General features: G+C 35.5%; 1 protein-coding gene across 2 annotated transcripts in view; it reads right to left on the bottom strand.

Annotated features, from left to right (window-relative positions):
* Positions 1 to 23,433, bottom strand: part of PSPC1 (paraspeckle component 1) — a 115,223-nt gene that overhangs the window by 11,140 nt on the left and 80,650 nt on the right. Inside the window, exons 8-9 of one of the 2 annotated variants that reach the window (XM_053564067.1) lie at positions 22,332 to 22,501; positions 19,964 to 20,457 (exon numbers count right to left, since the gene is read on the bottom strand). The exons of the other annotated variant lie outside the window; for it this stretch is intronic. Coding sequence (XP_053420042.1) covers positions 20,272 to 20,457; positions 22,332 to 22,501 — 356 coding nt within the window. The 3' untranslated portion in view covers positions 19,964 to 20,271. Of the gene's footprint in view, positions 1 to 19,963; positions 20,458 to 22,331; positions 22,502 to 23,433 lie in introns of those variants that run through there. 2 annotated transcript variants of the gene reach the window in all.

The following is a 23,433-nucleotide window of genomic DNA, read 5'->3' as shown; positions in this document are numbered from 1 at the left end:
AAGGTAAATGTCAGTTCTGGAGTAAGAGACACCACTGAAAATTTCAGTCTTAATGTAATGTTGAGCTCAAATTTCTGCAAAGGCATTTCAAAACCAAAAATTCGCATGACCTTCTTGTGATCAGATAAAATTTCTCTAGTATCACAGAAAACACAAAAACGAAACAAAGAAACTCAAGGAAAACCTATCAGTGATCATTGCATAATCAAGGATTTAAAAATCATGTTGGACTATTTTAACAAAAACTGCATTTTTTATTTCAAGATAACACATTATTATGAACATATCTGAACACCTTCCATTATTTTTCTTTAAATATAAATACTTCAAGTACATTACTACCACATGTAGGAAACCCACTGTTACTTATTTAAGGTGTACCTATCACAAAAGGGCACTGGAAATGCAATCATCAAATGATATTCAATGGTTTATTATACTTAAAAACACTTAAAAATAGCACCCCTTACTGTTTACTTACTTTGAAGGAAACATGTAAATCAACTTAAGAGAAACATTTCTTACAGATTCCATTATATAGCATGTTCATATCCACCAACACCAAAATTGTATTAGTGGGAAATTATTCAACTATCCTAACACGTATAGTCAGGCATTGTGACTTGAAGGGGAAATAAGTCCCAAAGGAAATCAGTAGCTGGGGGTGATGACCAGCACCAGCCAGGCCTGTGCTCCTTGTGCTCCCAGTGCCCCCAGCACGTGCTTCTCACTGGGAACACTACCCCTGGATTACAAGTACAACTTAACAACTGTATTTATGTAAAAAATATTAAAGTCGGCTTGGCACCTATGGCTCAAGTGGCTAAGGTGCCAGCCACATACACCTAAGCTGGCAGGTTCCAATCCAGCCGGGGCCTGCCAAACAACAACTACAACCAAAAACTAGCCGAGCGTTGTGGCAGGTGCCTATAGTCCCAGCTACTTGGGAGGCGAGGCAGGAGAATCGCTTGAGCCCAGGAGTTGGAGGTTGCTGTGAGCTGTGATGCCACGGCACTCTACCCAAAGCAACAGCTTGAGGCTCTGTCTCAAAGAAAATTCAAAAATTGAAGTCATTAAATGTTTTAATGATTTTTTTTTTTTTCGAGACAGAGCCTCAAGCTGTTGCCCCGGGCAGAGTGCCGTAGCATCACAGCTCACAGCAACCTCCAACTCCTGGGTAAAGCAATTCTCCTGCCTCAGCCTCCCAAGTAGCTGGGACTACAGGCACTTGTCACAATGCCTGGCTATTTTTTGGCTGCAGCTGTCAATTGCTGTTTGGCAGGCCTGAGCTGGATTCGAACCTGCCAGCTGTGGTGTAGGTGGCTGGCACCTTAGCCCCTTGAGCTATGGGCACCGAGCCATTAATGATTTGTCTTAACATACGATTGTAATACATCTTCTTAAAAAGGACTGTGAAGTATAAAAACACAGGAGTTTAAAAATATCAGTTTAGGACAGCGCCTGTGGCTCAAAGCCCCATATACTGGAGGTGGTGGATTCAAACCCAGCCCTGGCCCCAATCTGCAAATATATATCAGTTTAAATTCTCTGTTTATTATCACAAGGTTCAAAAAATTCAGACAATATAAACCAATATGAAATGTAACACAAGGCTCAGCGCCTGTATAGCTCAAGCGGCAAAGGCGCCAGCCACATATACCAGAGCTGGCGGATTAGAATCCAGCCCGGGCCTGACAAACAACTACAACCAAAAAATAGCGGGGCGCCTGTGGTCCCAGCTACTTGGGAGACTGAGGCAAGAGAATTGCTTAAGCCCAGGAGTTGGAGGTTGCTGTGAGCTGTGCAAAAAGGAAATGTAACACAAATGTAATTTGTAAAGTAACACAGAAACAAACTGCAAGAAAACCCACAAAACACAGTTATCAAACTTTTCCTACCTCACATCATTCACAAATGTACCATCCTGACGCTTGCACTACACTGCATCTGCTCAAGTGGTGGGCAAAAGAATTCCATGTTATCTCCCCCTTTTTTATGAGACAGAGTTTCAATCTTTTACCTGGGCTACAGTGCTACGGTGTCATAGCTCACTGCAACCTCAAACCCGCCAGCTCAAGCAATCCTCCTAACTCAGCCTTCCAAATAGGCTAGGACTACAAGATCCTGCCACAATGCCCAGCGAATTTTTTCTATTTTTAGTAGAGACGGGTTCTCACTCTTGCTCAAGCTGATCTCCACCTCCTAAACTCAAGTGATCCTCTCACCTCAACCTTTTTAGAGTACTGGAATTACAGGCCTGAGGCATCATGCCCCACCCATGTCATACTTTTCTTTAAAGCCTATATCCTATTTCCCACGTGCAGTCACAATCAGAACTTATTAAAGCATTTCCAGTAATTTTTCAGTGATTATACTCAACTTTCAGACCCAACTATGTGTATTAAAAAATACCATTTTGGGCGGCGCCTGTGGCTCAGTCGGTAGGGCGCCGGCCCCACATACCAAGGGTGGCGGGTTCAAACCCAGCCTCGGCCTAACTGCAACCAAAAAATAGCCGGGCGTTGTGGCAGACGCCTGTAGTCCCAGCTACTCGGGAGGCTGAAGCAAGAGAATCGCTTAAGCCCAGGAGTTGGAGGTTGCTGTGAGCTGTGTGATGCCACGGCAACTCTACCGAGGGCCATAAAGTGAGACTCTGTCTCTACAAAAAAAAAAGAAAACAAAAAATACCATTTTGATTCTGCTAAAAAATCAAAGTGTGTGATTTGATCAAAGGTCCAGTGTGACCTTCGACAAACTGCCTATTTCCTAATTCAACAAAAAAGGGTAGAAAGCTGAGACTATCCACACCTGAAATAACTCAGATGGTCTGAGAATTGTGTATTAGGTCAGAATCATTTAATCTAACCAAAACAGCACTAGAATTTAATTCCAAGTGTCCACATACTAATGCAGAATCATGACTATTCCAGCAGAACTATTTTACTACATGACTGAAAAACAAAAACCTTAAAATGATCTCTAAGTTAAAAATCAGATTTGAGTTTCTTATTTTCCAGTGTTTCCCACAGGTTCAAAAGTCCATCTTCTTTTGTGCATCTTGAAGGGCATTTCCCCCCAGAGTTTTAGTCAATACTGCACACAGACACATACTTCATTGTTGACCATAAATAATACATTTTATTCCCTCTCTCATGTATCTGTGAACATAGACCTTTACAGATCACACCAACATTACCTCCCCTCTCTCTTTATAAATGGAATTGGTCTACCTGCTGCTTTAATTCTGGCTCTCTTCCAGTCCATTCTCCTTCAGTAGCTAAAATAAGTCTCTTCTAAAACAAAAACTAGATTACCTCCCTCTCTAGTGATACCCCATTTCATTTAGGGGTAGGGGAGATTTCAGTTATTTACCATGGCATTGCTCTACATCTCGCATTTTCAGTAGGACAGTGCTCTACATCTTGCATTTTCTCACACTCTGTGGAGAAAATTAAGGGAACGAAGAGACAAAAATCTTACTTTTATCATATGAAGCAGAAATGTAACATATATTTATGATATGTTATCTGGTTTGTTGAAATTCACAAAGGAATCAGGAAAACTGTCTACAATGCTTTCTGCAGAGGGACCAGTAATGAAATAAAGGATAGGAAATTTGTTTAAGAATATATATGAAAAAAAAAAAGTATATGCAAAGCCAGGCATGGTAGCTCACACCTGTAATCATAGCACTTTGGGAAGTCGAGGCAGGTGGACTGCCCTGAGCTCACAGGTTCCAGACCAGCCTGAGCAAGAGCAAGACCCCATCTCTAAAAAATAGTCAGTTGGGGTGGCGCCTGTGGTTCAAAGGAGTAGGGCGCCGGCCCCATATGGAGGAGATGGCGAGTTTAAACCCAGCCGTGGCCAAAAACTGCAAAAAGAAAAAAAAATAGCCAGCATTGTGGCAGATGCCTGTAGTCCCAGCTACTAAGGAGGCTGAGGGAAGAGATGAGCCCAATTGGAGGTTGCTATGAGCTATGATGCCAGACCACTCTAGGGAGGGTGACAAAGTGACAACTCTTATCTTTAAGAAAAAAAAAATAAAAAAAAAAATAAAAAAAAAATATATATATGCAAATGTCTTTGAATGACCAGAAACTTTAAAAGGATACACAAATTAAGAACCATAGCTGCCCTTACTAAGAGAAGCTGGGTAGCTGGTAGAGAAATTTACTTTCACTACCAACTATTTTGTACTTTGCTTTTTGTATACTAGGTGTGTATTATTAATCTAAAAATTAAAAAACAGGTCAGGCGGGCGGTGCCTGTGGCTCAGTCGGTAAGGCGCCGGCCCCATATACCGAGGGTGGTGGGTTCAAACCCGGCCCCAGCTGAACTGCAACCAAAAAATAGCTGGGCGTTGTGGCGGGCACCTGTAGTCCCAGCTACTCGGGAGGCTGAGGCAAGAGAATCGCTTAAGCCCAGGAGTTGGAGGTTGCTGTGAGCTGTGTGATGCCACGGCACTCTATCGAGGGCCATAAAGTGAGACTCTGTCTCTACAAAAAAAAAAAAAAAAACAGGTCAGGCATGATGGGTCAGGTCTGTAATTGCAGCACTTTGGGAGACCTAGGCTGGAGATTGCCCATAAGTTTGAGACCAGCCTGGGTAACATAGCTAGACTATATCTCAACAAAAATTAGCTGGGTGTGATGGTTTGCTCACCAAGCAGTCCTAACTACTGAGAATGGTGAAGGAAACAGGACAATCACTTGAGCCCAGGAATTTGAGGCTGCAGTTAGTTATTAAGCTATTGATATTGAGCTATTAAGACACCACTGCACTCCAATCTGGGGCATAGTTAGACCCTAATAAAAAAAAAAACCCCAAAATCCCACCAATAACACACTTAATACATTTTAGGTATAAAGAATATTGAAAGGCCTGTTGATTTTTTAGTAGGTTTTAAAGCTTTCTAAAGCATAATGATGTAATAAAAATTATCTCTAGATCTCAGAGGATTTGAACAATTGCTACAATAAAAAACTTCTGTAGGTACCTTCTTTAAATTTGAGAATTAAGAGAATAGGGATTAGCCCACCTTATTTTCCACATTTCCTCATGCTGGCCATTGACTAAGTACAAAAAAACCCATCTTTAATGAATATCCACATCTTTAGCATGTTTCTTTAACTAATGAATGCAACTACAGGATTCAGATAGGAAATTTAAAGGCTTAGATGTACTCCTATTGAGACATAGCTACCCAGCAATGCTGGGTCTATCTAAACCTCCTAACCTACGTACATTTTGCACTGGTGAATTATTTGTGTCTCATATTTTCACTTATCAATTCTCCTTGCTTACTTTACTGGTGACAATAAAAAATTCTCCAGTCAAAGCCTTTTTCCTAAATGTTAAAATTTTATATAGGATGCACACCCTTTCTGGATGTCACAGGGCCTGAAGCCTGCCCTGCTCCTCCTAACTATTCTTAGAAATTGGTAACACCAAAATACCTGTTATTTGATTTTTAAAAACCCAGCCAGCACAGTGGCTCACATCTGTCACCTTAACACTCTGTGAAGCCAAGACAGGAGGATCTTTTGTGCTCAGGAGTTCAAAACCAGCCTGAACAAGAGCAAGACCCCCGTCTCTACTAAAAGTAGAAAAATTAGGGAGGTACTTATTGTAGTCCTAGCTACTCAGGAGGCTAAGGAAGGAGGAACACTTGAACCCCAGAGTTTAAGTTGCTGTGAGCTAGGCTGACACCACAACACTCTATGCTGGGCAATAAAATGATACTGTCTGGAATAAACAACCCCAAAACCTCTCAGCCTTGCCTTAATTTTTTCCATATAAACCCTATATTCAATGAACCAACAAGTCCTAATTGTTTCATATTTAACCAGCATGTCGGGCGGCGCCTGTGGCTCAAGGAGTAGGGCGCCAGTCCCATATGCCGGAGGTGGCAGGTTCAAACCTAGCCCAGGCCAAAAAAAAAAAAACTAGCATGTCTTGCTTTCTGTCCTTCCACTCCCACCCTACTACATCCCTATCTCAGATGCTCTTTCTGCCTGCAGTTGAGTTTAAATACATCCTTCCCAAACTCACTAGTGATCTGTGAAGTACAAATTTGACTACTGCCCTTTTCATACCAAAAATCTAATGGGTCCTTAGCACAGAGTAAGACCTCTGATTAGTTTTCCAGTTTTATTCATCTAAAGACATGGGCATTTCTACCTCCTCAAATTCCTAGGCACGGAGGTGGTCAAGGGAAGGAACAAAGCCTACTGTACTGATACATATATGGGGTGCACATCTGGTTTGTGAAAATTAGGTCAACTCGAGGAGGTGGTCAGCTATGGAACTATACTGTACTACTTCCCACCTTCATCTGTCACCTAATCCTCCCACAACAAAGAGCATTCTCCCCAACTTATCCTATGAAACTCCTTTTGAATTATTTTATCTTATATTCACTCCTTTAAAAAAAAAAAAAAAGAATCTCACTTTGTTGCCTTTGGTAGAGTACTGTGGCATCACAGCTCACAGCAACCTCAAACTCTTGGGCTCAAGCGATTCTTTTGCCTCAGCCTCCCAAGTAGCTAGGACTACAAGCACCTATTTTTAAATTATATTCACTTCTCCGCCAGACTCACTGTAGCACACTTATTTTAGGCAACTGGTTTCCTATATAGTTACGAGTTACTCAGTATACTCAACACACTGCCAACGAACTGCATACACATCAAGTGATTTTAGGAAACTGATAAGGGGTTACTAACCAACCTCCTGTCACACTATGTGCCCAAAGCTTATCATAACAAAATGAGCGCTTTATTGAGAACAAGATTCCAATACTTATTTTGTACTCAGTTGTGAATGGTTAACTTTTTCCTTCGTAAGTGTGCCTCTCTATTCATGCATATGTAATTCAAGTCTCAAGTTCTTCCTTAGTCCTTTTCCACGTTGTTTTGTGATTATTGTGCTGTCTTCTTTAACCAGTAGTTTGGAATAGCTGGAAGACAGAAGCACCTTCTATCTGGCTATCTTGGTCTTAAGTATAGCAAATCCTTTCTGGATGGCGATTATATATTTCATGTCACCCATAGCCACTGTATAATTAGTCATTTAAATCCATGATTTCAAGTGTCTACTAAGCTAACACAATCTAGGCCAGTGGTTCTCAACCTTCCTAATGCCGTGGCCCTTTAATACAGTTCCTGTGGGCCGTGACCCACAGGTTGAGAATCACTGATCTAGGCTCTGCACAACTATAATCTCTTACGATTCAGTTATGGACCCTTTGTATTTTTTAGAAACCACTGATTTCATTGAACAAATACAGTATTAGCTTATACAACAGCAATAAAACACTCACATTAAATTAGCACTTTAATATATATATAAATTACTTTTAGGAACGTGATTAAATTCCAAAAGGAAAACAACACAAAACTTGTAGTACTCCTACACTAGCCCCATACTATGTGAGAAAAACGAGAATGGAAGAACTGAGTAACATCTACCCACACAAGAAATATGTCTGTATCTACTTTCTAAAGGAAAATAACTATTTCCCATAATAAATGGAAAAGTTATAATTAACTGTCACAATGAAATTATTAGGTGGTTCATTTAATGATAATCAGCCAGCAGAGGAGCACTGAATTCCTTTCCCTCTAGCTGTTCTAGAACAGCAACCAGTTAACTGGAGCAGAAAGAAGGCCTCCAGAGGAAGTATGGGGTGAAGACAGAAGCTAAATAAAGACAGAAGATAAAGAATTTGGAAAATTAAGGAATGGTAAAGACAGTAAATTCCAGGGAAAAAAATACACACACAAAAAATTATACATAATAGTTCAAATAACTAGTAACTTATCTTTAAAACCTGCTCTTTTTCCACATTAAGTACAGACAGGAAATGTAATCATGGCTCTATTAAATGTATTCGAATTTTATATTTCACATCAGCTATATAGAAAAATTAAGAGTTTTCACTAACTTGGTTTGATTCCATTTATTTGACCTCCAAAAGTACTTGGAAGACATATATCACCGAACCACAAGGATTATATTAACCAAAATTATGCAACATAAACTTGAAACTTTAAAACATCCTTTCTAAGTATTACATTTCACCATTATCTCCTGACTTTCCATCATCTCAAGGTTAAAGAGAAAGAAATAGCAAAAGAAAACAAATGTTTCTTGCAGAGGTTACCAGACTTGGTCATATTCTTCCTAACTTGCACTTACTAAAAAACTACAGAACTTCGGATATTATAAAGTATGTATTTCAAAGACAAAGACAGAAATCAGAATGGAGGAACTAATAATGTCTACCACACATTGAAGAAATATGTTAACCTGATCTCTGTTCTTAGAAAACATTTCAAATCATCACTGTAAAAACAATCCAGAAAAGTAAACAATGTCTACTTTATAGGTAATTTTAAAAAATCCTTATCATCTATCCAACCAAGCAGCAATAAATATTAGTCCAAAGACCATGATAAAGGAAGCATGCAAATGTAAAAAGGATGGTGCAGAGGAAAAATGTTGACTTTTAAGAACTCTTCAGATTAAATTATTTAGATAAAATTACTCATAAATAGGATTAACATAAAAACCAAGTCAGAGAAATGTTTTGGGGAGTAACATTTCTTCAACTATGAATTATGTTTTGTTTCCTCCCAATATTTATAAAAGATATTTTTTCAATTATGTTGGCATAATACCCAATGTACTTATTAAATCTACCAGACGGGTTAGGTGTTCCCTCCATCACAGAATATTTTTACTCAAATCATTTCTCCTGGAAATTTTAACTGCTTTATCATTTTAAAATCCAATTACTAGAAGAATAAACATAATTAGACCACTGACATCTGGAGAAGTCCATATAAGAAAACACCTATGGAAGTATGTATCACATCAACAATGAGTTTAAGTAGCTGCATTTCACCAGACCTGCCAAGATGCTCCTAGCAGCCAGCCTTTCCTGCTTTTGTTGCTTGTAATCTCTTCGTTGTATGCCATGGCAAAAGTGTAAAAACATGTAAACTAATAAAATCAGTAGTCTTCATTTTATACTCAAATTAATAAAGGCTAGTTTTCCTACAAAGACTTTAGGTAAGCTCTTTAAACTTACTTCCAGGTTCTTCTGGTCTTCTTATTATTTGAAGTTCGACCAAACACCATTGCATTTGACATAGCCAATACACAGAACATATAATGTAATTTTAGTTTTTAATTTTATTTCAATTGCTACAAACTGAACCATACGGTCAACCTTACCCACTCACCAGTCTCAAAGCAGGATATCTTGGCTCCCATTCATCCACCCCAGGCCTTAAGACAAGATGCATATTCTTCTAACAAATTATATTGAAAACAGGGAACTCACATTCTCTGCTGGCTGTTCTTGTTCTGACCCTTAGTACAATGATGGAGCTGCCTAAGAATTTCTTTAGGGACTTTTTTCCAATGATTTCTCTTTGCTACCCATTGAACTTCAAATTCAAAGAAGGTAGAAATGACATCTATCTTCCTCACTGTTAGGCTGAGACAAAAAAGCTCAGTAAATATTTATTGAGTGAATAAAAAATCTGGGATTCTCAACCACACATCTTAACTGGTACTAAAACCTCTCTTAAATACATGCTATATCTATTATCCCATTCTTTCTCAGATCAGTGTAAGGATGACTATAATTTGGGTGTTAAAAGCAAATAAATAAATATACTAACAAAATGGTGTGACATTCTACTGGGACAGGCTCTCTTATAATACACATAAAAAATATGATAGAAAAATTACCTTAGAGTTTGGGCAGAGAGACAGAATAGATAGGGTTGGAAAGGTGCACTAAGATCAAATCAGGTAAGGTCCTGTGGTCTACAATACAGATGGAACAGCTATAGCATTTGAAAAAGGAAAGGGATCAGGACATGATTCATATTTTAAAAGGATGCAATGGCTATTTTTCTTTTTTTTTTTATTACAAAGTCTCAAACTATTGCCTTGGGTAGAGCACCGTGGTGTCACAGCTCACAGCAACCTCCAACTCTTGGGCTTAAGCGATTCTCTTGCCTCAGCCTCCCAAGTAGCTGGGACTACTGGTGCCTGCCACAACGCCCCACTATTTTTGTTGTTGTTGTTGCTGCCATTGTTGTTTTAGCTGGCCCAAGTTGGGCCAAGTGTGAACCCACCAGCCTCGGTGTATGTGGGCCAGCGCCCTACCCACTGAGGTACTGACACCACCCATGCAATGGGCTATTCCATGGACTATAAATTGCAAGAGCAAAAGTAAAACTAGGATGTTAGGAGGGGTTCGTAGTCCTTGAGTTCCTTGAGAGAGAGAATGTGTTTACCACTAGGCAGAAAAGTTTTCTAAAGTTTTAAAAATTGCAACGAACAACCTAGGAGCACTCAAACCAAAATATTAAAAAACCAAAGAACTATAACTTCCCCTAGTAGCTATGCAGTCTCACCATCAATTCTGAACACACTTACCTTTGGTGTTTCAATTATTATTAGTAGCATCCTCAACCCACCATTCAAGTAGAACCCCCTGGAACACTCTCCATCACCTATCTTCCTCTATCCCCCACATGCTAGTCACAGTTAAATTCCCTCTACATCTGAATTGTTCAGGTCTGGAATCTGAACAATCCTCATTGTCACTTAGATTCTTTTAAAAATCACGGAGGGAGAAGAAAGTAATGTGGTCTCCCTGCTTTCTAGAACATTACTTTCTAGAACTTCACCCAAAAGGTGAAGATCAAATCTACTGACACAGATCTTATCCCTACTTCTGTGTTCTCTACATCTTACCTTCCCCACCCTCCCGTTAGCCAGCCTGCTGCCTCTCAGGATTTCCACTCACTGCCATTAGTCCTTGTGACCCCATCATCTTGCCATCCCACAACCTCCCCTACCCTCTCCCTCCAAAAAACCTACAACTGTAAAATGTATCCACTCACCTTTAAGACCTGCTCAAAGGTTATATCATCTTAGTTAAGTTTTCCCGGTTTCCTCCTCAAATAAGTGAATGTTTACTTCTAGGCTTTCAGAATATATTCTATTCCATTTATTACGACAACCTGGTCAGTTTCCTTACAGCTCTACATACACCCATTCAACTTCAAATCCCAAGAAAGTGGAGACCATATTTTGTTCATGTTTGTATCCTCATTAATTAACTCTGTGCTTTGTCTCACACTTGGTGTCATTCATTCAGCAAGAAAACATTTAATAAGGACTAGGAAATGAGAATTATTAAATGATAAGGTCCATAACTCTCTGACATTCTAGATTGAATAAAATATACAAATACATAAACAAGAAATGTTTAAGAGCAATAATGTATGAGAACAAAATCTTTTCAGTACTTAAGTATTTGCTTTAAAATTTTGTGAACAGTATCAAGTCAATAGTAAACACAAAAGTAACAAAACACAAAAGGGTATGTAAACATTAACGTGTACAATTTATTTCCTGATAATGTGGTGCTCAAACTTCTTCCTTGTACTATACCAAACATAAAGGAATTATACCAGGAAATTTACTTCACACTGACAGTTAACAGTGAATATATACTTAACAAACTTTAAAGTTCAACTTACAATTGTTCACTTTTAAAGATAACTAATAAATTACATAATTTACAATCTATGCAATAGGATTCTGGGACTACAATCATGAAAAGAAAAAAAATGTGATGGTTATTTTTCTAGACTAGTGTTCTCTAGAAAAAAAATAATGTGAAATTTTAAATTTCCTAGAAGCCGTATGAAAGAAAGAAAACCAACAGGTAAAATTAGCTTGATAGTTTATTTTATTGACCCATTGTATCCAAAATATTACTCCAACATGTAACCATATTAAAAAATTTAGATAATTTACATTTTTTCCGATCATACTACACTTGTCAATCTAATTCAGGTGAAAATTTTTTCTTCCAAAATAGTTATCTGTATTTAATTACATAAAATTGAAGATGCAAAAGTTGCTCCAAGTATGCTTAATACTCTACAAATAAATGAATTTAAGTTACAATAAAGTTAAAATAAAAATTCAGTTCCTCATCTCACTCATCCTATCTTAAGGATTCAACTGCCATGTGATCATCACTGGACAGTGCAGCTCCAGACAGAGAATTACTGTACCTACTGACTTCACCATAGTTTATTTAACCAGCACAGTCTAAATCAAACAGATTGTTTTCCCCTTTATACCCTCAGATGGCTATTTTCTAGACTCCTTATCTAATTTAGTAGTTGTCATTTTCCCTATCCCTATACCTACATGGTAAGATTATTTCCACTGTATGTCACTATTTGCTCCTCTAGGTCTAAAACAAATATGTCATGGGGATAAAGGATTGGTTTACTGTCTTCACAGCTGTATCCCCAGTACCCAGATTGAAAGAAACTATTGTCAACCTAGCCAACCCTAGAAGTCAGTATATAGCTGAGAAATTCAAATGTCGCTAAATTATTTAACAAGTGTATCTATACTACATTTACGACCTATAAAAAATAGAAATTGGCTGTGACAGAGTAAGTTGCCTTCTGTATTAGTCAAGTGATTCCAAAGTAATTCAAATTATGAGATTCAGTGTAGGGAGCATCAATTCACAGGTCCAAAAGTTCATGATATGAACCTCTCCCTACATCTTACTTTACCTGATCTCCAAAGGGGCATCCAACCATTTTTCTTTTCTGCCACACACTGGAAGAATAAGAGTTGTCTAGGACCGCACACTAAACACATAAAAACTAAAGGAAGCTGATGAGCAAAAATAAAAAGGTCTGACATCACAGATAAGCAAAATAGTCCTGTGGGCCTTTGGGCCAGGTTGGACACCCCTGCTTGTAGCACAAACAGCAGGACATACAGTAAGCACATTATATTAAAAGGCAGAAATTAAGAATGTGAATACAGCTTTTCTGCAAAGTCAAAGAGGAACCCAAGTGATTATCTGGATTACAATCAGAAATAAGTTCTATACTTAAAGTGTTTCCTACATACAGATATTCTTAGCATAATTGTATCAAAGAAAATGTTCTAGAAACATAACTTCTTAAATATTAAAAGGCTTAAACTGGGTAATTTTTTCTTTGCACTATTATAGTCACACTATCTTAAAAAAACAAACAAAAAAAAAAAACTATTGTCAGCTGGCGCCTGTGGCTCAAAGGAGTAGGGTGCTGGCCCTATATACCGGAGCCTCAGCCAAAAACGGAAAGAAGAAGGGGGAAAAAAAAACCCCCACTATTGTCAATACAGCAATTGTGTACTCTCATTATGAACCTATTTAATTTTTAATGTACAGTATTTTTCTGAATACTTTGATTCACACACATACATATATTCGAAGCTACAAAGGAAATTATTAGTAAATATACTGTCTTAGAAAACATATTTATCAACTTTTATCTTCAATCTAGAAAAACAAAGACAAGCTGCTTACACATAAAGAAAAGGCCATTCATTATTTTAATCCACCAAAACTGTATCAAGCTATTCATGTTTATTCTATTCACATTTATCAGGATAGTAAGCAAAGACCAAAACAATTTTCCAGCACTTTCATCCATCAGGCATAAGCATGTCCAAATACACTAATACAAAAACATATTATTATACTGTTTCATCATTCATACCAGTAGCAACAGATGAGGATCAGTTAACTGGAAAACTTTTACAACATTTTCAAAATTTGTTCCATACATTTTTCTGTTCACTGGAATTAACTACCCTGTTTTCCCGAAAATAAGACAGTGTCTTATTTTAAGGTGTGCTCCCAAAGATGTGCTAGGTCTTATTTTCGGGGATGTCTTATCTTTCCTGCAAGTAGATCTTATTTTCGGGGAAACAGGGTAGGTTTCTTAATACAAAAATAAGACCTAGAAAGCATAATCCATATATTTTTTGTATTATGTGGCCCTCCATAGCTACTGTATTTACTAGACAAAAATAATGAACGTTTGAAGTGCTTGTCAATTGGCAATAGCTAGAAATGTGTGTGTGTGGGGGGAATTGTTTTAATTGTCTCAATGACTGGTCAGGGATCTTATCCTACGGTGTACTGGGACAGCAATCTATAACAATAAAGACCACCCAGCCAAAAATACTATGTCTCTTTTAAGAAACAAAAACAGGTTCTTTAAGACAGATCCCCAAACTGCAGCAACACCATCATCTGTAAACTTAGAAATGCACATACTTTGGCTCCACCTGAGAACTACTGATCCTTGTGAAACAAGACAGCTGTAGTTTAATGAACTTCCCGAGTGATTCTAATACATTCTAAAGTTTAAGTTAGATGGATGCCTACATCGCTGCTGGTCCTTAATTTAGAGCAGTGGTCCCCAACCGTTTTGGCACAAGAACCAGTTTCGTGTAAGACAAATTTTTCCACAGAAAGGGGTCAGGGATGGTTTTGATATAAGTCTACAAGCAATTGACTTATTATGGTCTCTGTGAAATCAAACCTCTCTGCTAATAATCCGTATTTGCAGCCATTCCCTAGCACCTGCATCACTGTCTCAGATCATCAAGCATTAGATTCTCATAAGGAGTGAACCACCTAGATACCTCACATGCACACTTCACGATGCTCTTTTATGAGCATCTAATGCTGCTGCTGATGCAACAGGAGTAGGAACTCAGGTAGTGATGTGAGCAATAGGGGAGAGGCTGTAAATACAGATGAAGGTTTGCTCACTCACCTCCGGCTATACCACCCAGTTCCTAATAGGCAGGCCTAAAGGTAGGCCAGGGGCCTGGTAACATGTCCATGGCTTGGGGTTTGGGGACTGCAGATTGAGAGGATGGATTTTTTTTCTGTTGTTTCATGTTAAGCCTAAGAAAAGTCCCAAATATACAGTAAGTAGAGTCTCTCAAGACATGTTTGAGGACTGCAGATTGAGAGGATGGATTTTCCACTGTTTCATGTTACGCCTAAGAAAATGTCCCAAATATACATTAAGTAGAGTCTCTCAAGACACATCACATAATGAAATGGTGAAACCTTAAATGACATGGTACTCCACCCAAATCCTATATGACTAAGAAAATAGTCTGTAAAATACTACTCCAACTATAATTTTCAGATTCCTATACTTTTCAAAGTCATAAATGTTTAAGTCTGAGCATACAAAAAGTTCTAATCAACTCAAAAGAATTAATAGACTAAGTAACCACTGAGGAAGTTATTCACAATTGCCTCCAATATGAAAAAGGTCAGAAATTACTAAATGTCATATAGCATGAGTACATAATACTGTTTTTCTCATTAAATAAAAACACCAAACACATTTAAATCTAAGGACTGAAATGATTTACATTAGCTAATTAATGTAAAACCACCAAAGAAAAATTGTAATCATTCTGGCAAAATGTACACGAAGATGTTTTCAGTTTTCATGTATGAGATAATTAGCCAAAAATTTAAATAAGCATAAAAATGTAGGTAACTTGTACAAACATGAAAAAGTTAATAAGCCCAGGGTTATGTTTACATAGTTCTTCCAAACACAGTCATTCAAATTCACAAAAGTCTGGTTGGTTGACAAACATACAATGCCTTTTGCATAAAAGCTAGAAAAAGAAAGGGTATATATTAGAGATCTTAGTCAAAGAAAGAACATAAAACACAATGACTATGGCTACTCATTTAAGTATTTGACACTAGCTCAATTCTACCTTAATAAGATAATACAATACATAAATTAAATGTAAAGTTGTCTTTCAAGACAGGATTTGAAAGTTTTAGATAAATACTTAAATAAAAATAAAATTTTAGATTAAATTTACATTAAAATATCAGTTTTAACATCACCAACACCACCAACAAACCACTTATAGACAACATTTGTGAAAAATAAGGTACACTTATATTACTATCAATGCAATGCCGGACTCTATATTTAAGGAACAGCTCCATGCATTCAAACTAAGCACACTTTCACTAAAATATATTTAATCCTAGTCTCAATTTTGAGAATGAAATGCCTCACATGAAATTTGGGTGATTATATTCCATGAGACAGAACTAAAATTGTGTTTACACATGCAAACAGAATACCATCTCTTTTGACATTCATTTCTTTAAATCAGAAAGACAAGTTGAAAGAAAGAATTAATGCTGACAAATTATTCCAATAAAATATCTATGGGGGGAACCAGTAGGGATAATATTGATTCAGTCTATAAAGCAAAAGATTTTTATTTTTTTTTTATGTGTAAGTGAACTTAGAAAACTGGCTACCTAACAAAGAATCTGAGTATCCTCAACCTGGAAATAATGAATTTCTATTACTCCAAAAGAAATAAAAAGTCATAAAACACAGAAAATACATACTGCTGATTTCACCAGCTAAATAAATAGTAAAATCAAATAATAAAGAGGACCATCTTTAGAGATAAAGTATAACCTAAACATGGTTTTATAGGAAAAAGGTCAAATAAAATCAGACGTTAACATACCTTTGTGGTTGGGTCTTCAATAATTAAAAAAAAAATCTTTAAACAACACAAAGACCACACTTTTGATATTGTTTAAAAATCCAGATTTTAAAGATCAGATATAGCATGAATTTTTTTCTCCACTTATTCAATATTTCTGTGGAATAAGTTTCTATAAATTACTTGATGGACATTCATTTGGGAAACAGTACACAAACTTCATTTTACATCTCCAGAAAAAACAGGTAAAGTGAACACAAGAAAATTATTTCCTATTTTTAAAAATTCAGCTGTGAAGGCTGCTGGAAATGAAATAATGGTATTAAAAGTAGAAGGCTAGACCCAGTTTATTTAATCAAACATACTTGCATACGATGAAATAAACCCGTACTAGAGTATATACATTAAGAGACTGACTTTTGATTTGACGAGAAAATTGTCTGCTATGATATCGACCTAAAATTGTTCTTATTTTTTAGAGATGTATATTGAAATATTTAGGAGGGGAAATATTAGGAAGCCTGTCATTTCTCTGAAATAAATTTCCAACCCCTGAAAAAGTCCATGCCTATAAATACCTAACCACACAAAAGAAACCATGAACTTTTAAATTAGGAAACTTTTAAATTGGGTAATTCACTGTCTTATTCTTGAAAATAAGTCTGACTTTTTAGATCACCAGTATCCTCTCATACTTCATGAATATAGTTTAATACATTACATGTTGTAACAAAATTATTAACACACACACACAAAAGCACCATACTCTCTAGATAACTTTCTCTAATTTTCAAAGTGATCTGGCCCTTTATATTTCTGATTAATACCATTTAACACTAAATTTCAAGCTTTTCAAACTTTTACCATACATTTAACCACATTCTTTCACAAAACTTATTTCAATCACACATTTATGTCCTTTTTCTCATTCAGAATCTATGCTGTAATTATCAACATAACCTCAATTTATTAGTGATTATTAATCATTCACATTGATACTTAGCAATTATTACAGACTTTACATATAAAAACACCAAGTTACTTAAATAGTCAACAAGTATGTTTCTGAATAAACTATAAAGGTATGATTTCAATTAATGTCTGAAAAACAATAGCCAAAATTTCATTCATTGCCCTTGTTGATAATTCCTATTTCTATTAAAAGGCAATTCCAACTAAAACAGATATTTTCTCCTCTAATAGTACTGATATTTTGGGTTTAAAATTAAATATTTAATTTCTTTCACTGACTGCTCAGCACCAAATTTAGATAGTAAAAAACCCAAAAAGCTCAAGAAAATAAATCAAATTTTATAAAATACAAGCCAAAGTCTTTAAAACTTGAGTTTGTCAAGAAAATCACTGCATTATTAAGGAAAATTCTGACAAAAATACAGTGCTAGAATAAAACAATTAGAAAAATGGCGCTCATTTATTTTATGAATGTTTAATTACAAAATAGCATTATGAATCATAAGTCCTAAAGACTGTAAAACTCATTACTTCAAATCATGGCACAAAAACAAATGTAATATTGCGATGCTATAATATTGAACTTGTTTCACATTACCTTTTTTGGAAAAAGTTATTAGCAGATATGATGTCACACTTAAATTTAGAAAGCTAATACTGTTGAACTTTCTCTTTATTTTATATCTACCACTTTAAGCAAATCACATTCAAAAATTATCCTTGGTACTAATTGACAAGAAAAAAAATCAACTAAACCAGCCGCAAAATTTAACTATACAAAAACACTAAAAACTGAATAACTAGGAGTTCAGAGATGCTCCACTTGACTGTCACTCAGAAGCTGACTGTTCCCGGGGTAAACTTGTAAGTACTGGAACAAGGATTTTCTTGATGCTGGAAAAAAGCTGTGTAGAACTCTATTCGTGGAACCAGAGTCGAGCCTGGACACTAAAATGTTCAGGAGAATAAGAGATCTCTTTGTGCACTGGCTTTCAAACATTCTTGAATGAATCATACAGAATTTCACAGCTTTGGCCAAAAGTAGGTTGGTATTAACATTGAATAATCCAGTTTCTCCCAATCTTAATTCAGCTTTGAAGTGAAATACGATGCTAAAAATTACCTAAGAATTATATGAATAAAATATAGATGATGGAAAAAGTAGACGTAAATGAATATATATTACTTAAAAATTGTAATTAATGTTAAGATGCCCCACGCCCCAATTAACATCACAAATTAAGGCAAATTCCAGTCTCCATTACCGCGTACTCAAGATGTATATAGTCTTTGACTGTTATTTTACAATCTCCAAATTATTAGTTTCAAATAATTGCCAAAAACAAAAGCCTATGGACAGTGCAAATTCTAGAAAATAATTCCATCTACTCTGTTGTGTTAAAAAACAGAACATGAAATAGTACATGAGAAACTTAATTGGTACAAAGAACGTATCTCAATTAGGCTTTATTATAACCAACTCCTTTTATGTAAGACTTTAACCAAATTTATTTCTTTCCAAAATATGCTTTCCAGCAAAAAGAGAAACAACGGAAAAATAAAAGGTACCACTTATATACTGTTTGTTTTAAATAGCACAATAATACTAATATAGTGAAAGGTTATGTGAGAAATAACTATGCTCTATGATCACTGGCTGATGATTCAGATTTGTGGCATAAGTTAAATGTATCATTCCTTAAGTATAATAAATACTTTAAATAAACACATGACCAATATACAAAGTCTTAAGTACAGCTATGACTTTGCTTTGGAATAAACATTAAAATGTAATAAAATCAGTTTCTCCCAACCTTTGAAAATCAAAATTCAAGATAGGTATTTGATAGTAGAAGGATCCGAGCAGATTCCTATGACCATACTCATTCAAGTTCATTCTCTGCTTTTAAAGATCACCACCTGACTGAAGTTCTTAGAGACAGTCCCAGGCTATCATTCAAGTTTTATTACAGAGACCAAACTATGAGAAATATTTACGACAATGCAGAGTCAAGATGTTTTCTAATAATTCTAGAAACCTGTTTTTAAGTATGCCTAATTTACCAAGAATGCAGAGCAAATCCTTAATTAGAAACAGGCAGCTAAACAGTATTGATTTTAGAGAAAATTTAACACTAACTGTACAGTAAGTGGACAGATATAGATTAAAACTAGACATTACTTTTTGAGCAAAACAGATTTGCCTTCAAACGTTTTTTTTAAAGATTCGAAAGATTTATTTGGAAAAATCAGCACAGGACAAAGATATCCTTAATAATCCTTGTTAGAATATTTGAATATTCAGAATCTATATGAAATGTAGGCAGCAACTCTGATTTCACAGAACATTAATGGCTTATACAAATTAAACTCCCATACCCACCCAATCCCAAATATACTGCTCTATCTACCGACTTACTAGCTTTCATTAAGCGTCTACCTTTAGGACTACTTGCACAAACTAAAAAGCAAAATCTTTATTTTTAAAGGATTAGGATTAGTTAAAACAACTGAAGCATTACTGTTACAGCAAAGTTTAGTAAGACCATAAGAGAATACCACTAATAACATGTTTAAATTATCCAAAATGATTTCTTTATTGAGATTAAGTAACTACATAAATTTCACAGTACTATGGCATACTTATATTTAGCTAAAGTCACAAACACATTTAAACATTGAAAATGATGACCATCATCATTACCATTCTAATCTACAAGGCTTATAATAAAGAAAAATACAAAAAAAACCTCAGGTTTTACAAAAAAATTTGAAGTCTACATACATTAACAATAAAATCATTTCTTCCAAGTAACAGATAAAAGTATAAAGGCATACCACTGACTTTTTTCTTCTGTATAGCCAGGAATAAAAGAATGTTTAGTATCTACGACGCTTATTAGGGCCTTCGAAGTTGCCCCCTTGACTTCCTCTACCAAAGCCACCAGGACCACCACTCACAGGACCCACACCACTCATCGGCGCTTGAGGGGTTTCAGAACCTGTTCTACTCCCCATAGGTGAGCCCATCTGAGATGGTGGTCCTTGGGGAAATCTATCATTGTGCTATAATACCACACAATAAATATGAAGTCCATTTGGAACACGCCAAATATAAGTGACAAGAAAAATTGGCAAAATCCCAAGTGGTGGTGTCATGAAGTTCAGCAGAAAGTCCAGCAGAATCAGGATCACACATAGAAGGAAGAAAGGAGCAATTGAATTAGTTACTATGTTTTTTATTTTAAATGCAGCATCTGAAGATTTACATATTACTAATGCTATGCCCCAATTTCATGAAAAAAACTGATTTTATTGAATAAGCAAATGCCATACTAAGCCGAATCAGTATTACAACAATGCTCTGACTGCTTTTTCTAAAAACTTACATTGCATGAAACTATGCTGTGAAATTTTTAAATTAGAGAAATAAAACTGGGGAGCAGCATCACATTCTCCTTTTAAAAGAAAACACTCCAAAAAATTTAATACAGAAAGCCCTAGTACTCAAAGAATTATGATTTCAATATGGAAACGTTTGAGGTGTTTTCCATGAAAGACTATTATTGAGAAAATAGATTAAGTTTTAAAAATCGGTAATATGTACTGTATCAAATTATTTTGAAAAACACAATAACCACACATAATACAACTCCCTAAAGTACAGCAGTAAAATGTGAGTGCAGAAAAGACCGAGAATGATATTTAAATAAACTTTACCATTTCAAGGAGGGGGTAGAAAAATGTTAATGTTACTTCTAAGTTACTACTGATTATATGCTATGCAAAAATTTAACCAAAGTAGTGTTAATTCTGTACTAACGTTCAGACATTTTACTATAAAATAAAGCCTGTAATGAAGGAAACAAATAACTAGCTGTTATTATATGCCATCCATTCATAATAAATACACACTGCCTCTTTATCTCCTTGTTCAAACTATCATTTAAACATCCCAACTGTTAGCAAATCCATTTTTTACCAAAAGACTGGATGTGAAGCAAATTAAAAAATGATAAGCATTGTGTTGTCAATTCTAAGATATATGATGTACTGTTTTTAACAATCACGATGGATTTACAAATGATGGCATATCTGAGTTTAACTGGCAGTGCTTTTTCTAGCAGCAATGGAGCCTTAAGATTTGATTTTTAAACAATCTGCCTTTTCAAAATATGAAATCAACCAGTTTTTCTTTCTAAATATTATTTAGAACAAAATTAAATACTAAGTGAGAAACTATTTTGCCTATATAAAGCACCATTTACATAGTGATAGACTTTTAGGAAAATGATAAAAGGTATCATTCTTGCTAGTGATATTCAAATATAAAAACTACAACCGAAAAACCTTGTTTTCATAGTACTTAACCCAAACAAAGATATCTTCACACTCTCAAATCAAGAAGAAAATCTGTCTACTTTAAATTTAATTACAAATGTTAATGAGCAATTCTGTGAAAAGAATGTAGATATATGTTAAGAATATACACAAAAACTTCGGTGTTAATTATACACTTAAATTCTTTGAAATAAATCATGACAAGTGTTATTTTTATCAAAAATATTTACAGAAATCTGTGTTTTTACACATATTAGAGTTTCATCCCCACCAAAGGTGAGGAGTCCACACAGGAAAAGAATATAATAATAAAATACTTGACCATTACATCAAATGCTCATAAAAGGTGGATAAAAATGACTGGAAAACACTACAAAGTGGGTACCACACCATGTCATGGGTAGTAATCCTTACTTGTGGATAACTTAAACATTACTTCCTATAAATAAACATATAACTTCACAAAATTATTTTCTTGGTTGGCTACTGATCTCTACTGCTAAAATAAACAATGCTAAATTATACTAAGTGTGAAGTTATCTTTGGGGCAAAAGTGTATATTACTGTATATAATCAAAATAATGTTTATGATACATTACCACTGCTCCATTATCTGGCATCATTGGAGTTCCCATATTTGCAGCTCCTTCTGGTCCCATGGCAGGACCAGGACCCATTGGTGGGCCAGGTATAGTTCCTCTGTTGTTCATATTCATACCCATCATTGGAGGAGGACCTTGGTTACCAGCAGGTGCTGGGCTAAACGCATCTATGTAAAACAATCTATACTTAGAGCTGTCCTATCTTAGTTTAATAAACATTAAAAACTTAACAATACTTATGCAATCTATAATATAGCAAGACCATTAGCATGAAAATCACTTTTCTTCCTTAACAATGGGACATATTATCTATTCTGCAACAGAGCATACGCACATCCTATAATGTTCATCCCCAAAACAAATGTACATAAAACTATTATTTTAGGACCTTCAAGACTAACAGTTTGAAAAAATTTTAAATATCATCACTATTTGCTATAGTCTGCTTTTAAACCAAATAATCCCTAACAATGGTGACTGCACTCTACCTATTTAAATGAAAAAAGAATTAGCACTTAAAAAACCACTTCATTGTTTCAAAGCCATGGCCATTTATTATATAGTACATAATAAATATCACTATGACTAAACTCTTGCTTTTATGTACAGGTATTAAATACCCCCACCATGAAAATTATAGGAGGTATTCTGCAACTTTATATTGAAAAATGCATTCTAAACAAAAAAATTAAAATGACTCCTCATGACAAAACTTATTTTCAAAAGCAAGTGCAGCCAAATGAGTGTACAGACAAAATATGAATCCGGCTATCTGGATCACTTCAACATGCTCACATTCTGGAAATGGGGAGAATCAGATACACTTCAAATTTTTTCATCCACAAGCTATCTATCCAGCTCATATTTAATTGCAATAGCGTTAGAGCTGTAATACCACGTATCTGATGATCACAAATACAACACTTTTAGGTATTTTCTTGGAATTTTTTCCTAAGTGTTCATATTTATCAAAAATTCACAACAAAGACTAATTCTAATTTAGAAGTTTCTTCCAGTATTTCATTATGTAGCTCAATTTCTGAGTTTTCTTCAGAACTCAATTTCTGAAACACACATTATAAAAAGAGTAGAAGTCTTT

Source organism: Nycticebus coucang, chromosome 15, assembly GCF_027406575.1.
Source record: "Nycticebus coucang isolate mNycCou1 chromosome 15, mNycCou1.pri, whole genome shotgun sequence".
Taxonomy (NCBI): Eukaryota; Metazoa; Chordata; class Mammalia; order Primates; family Lorisidae; genus Nycticebus; species Nycticebus coucang.
The sequence above is the reverse complement of the archived record's forward strand: the minus strand, read 5'-3'. Positions and strand labels throughout refer to the sequence as shown.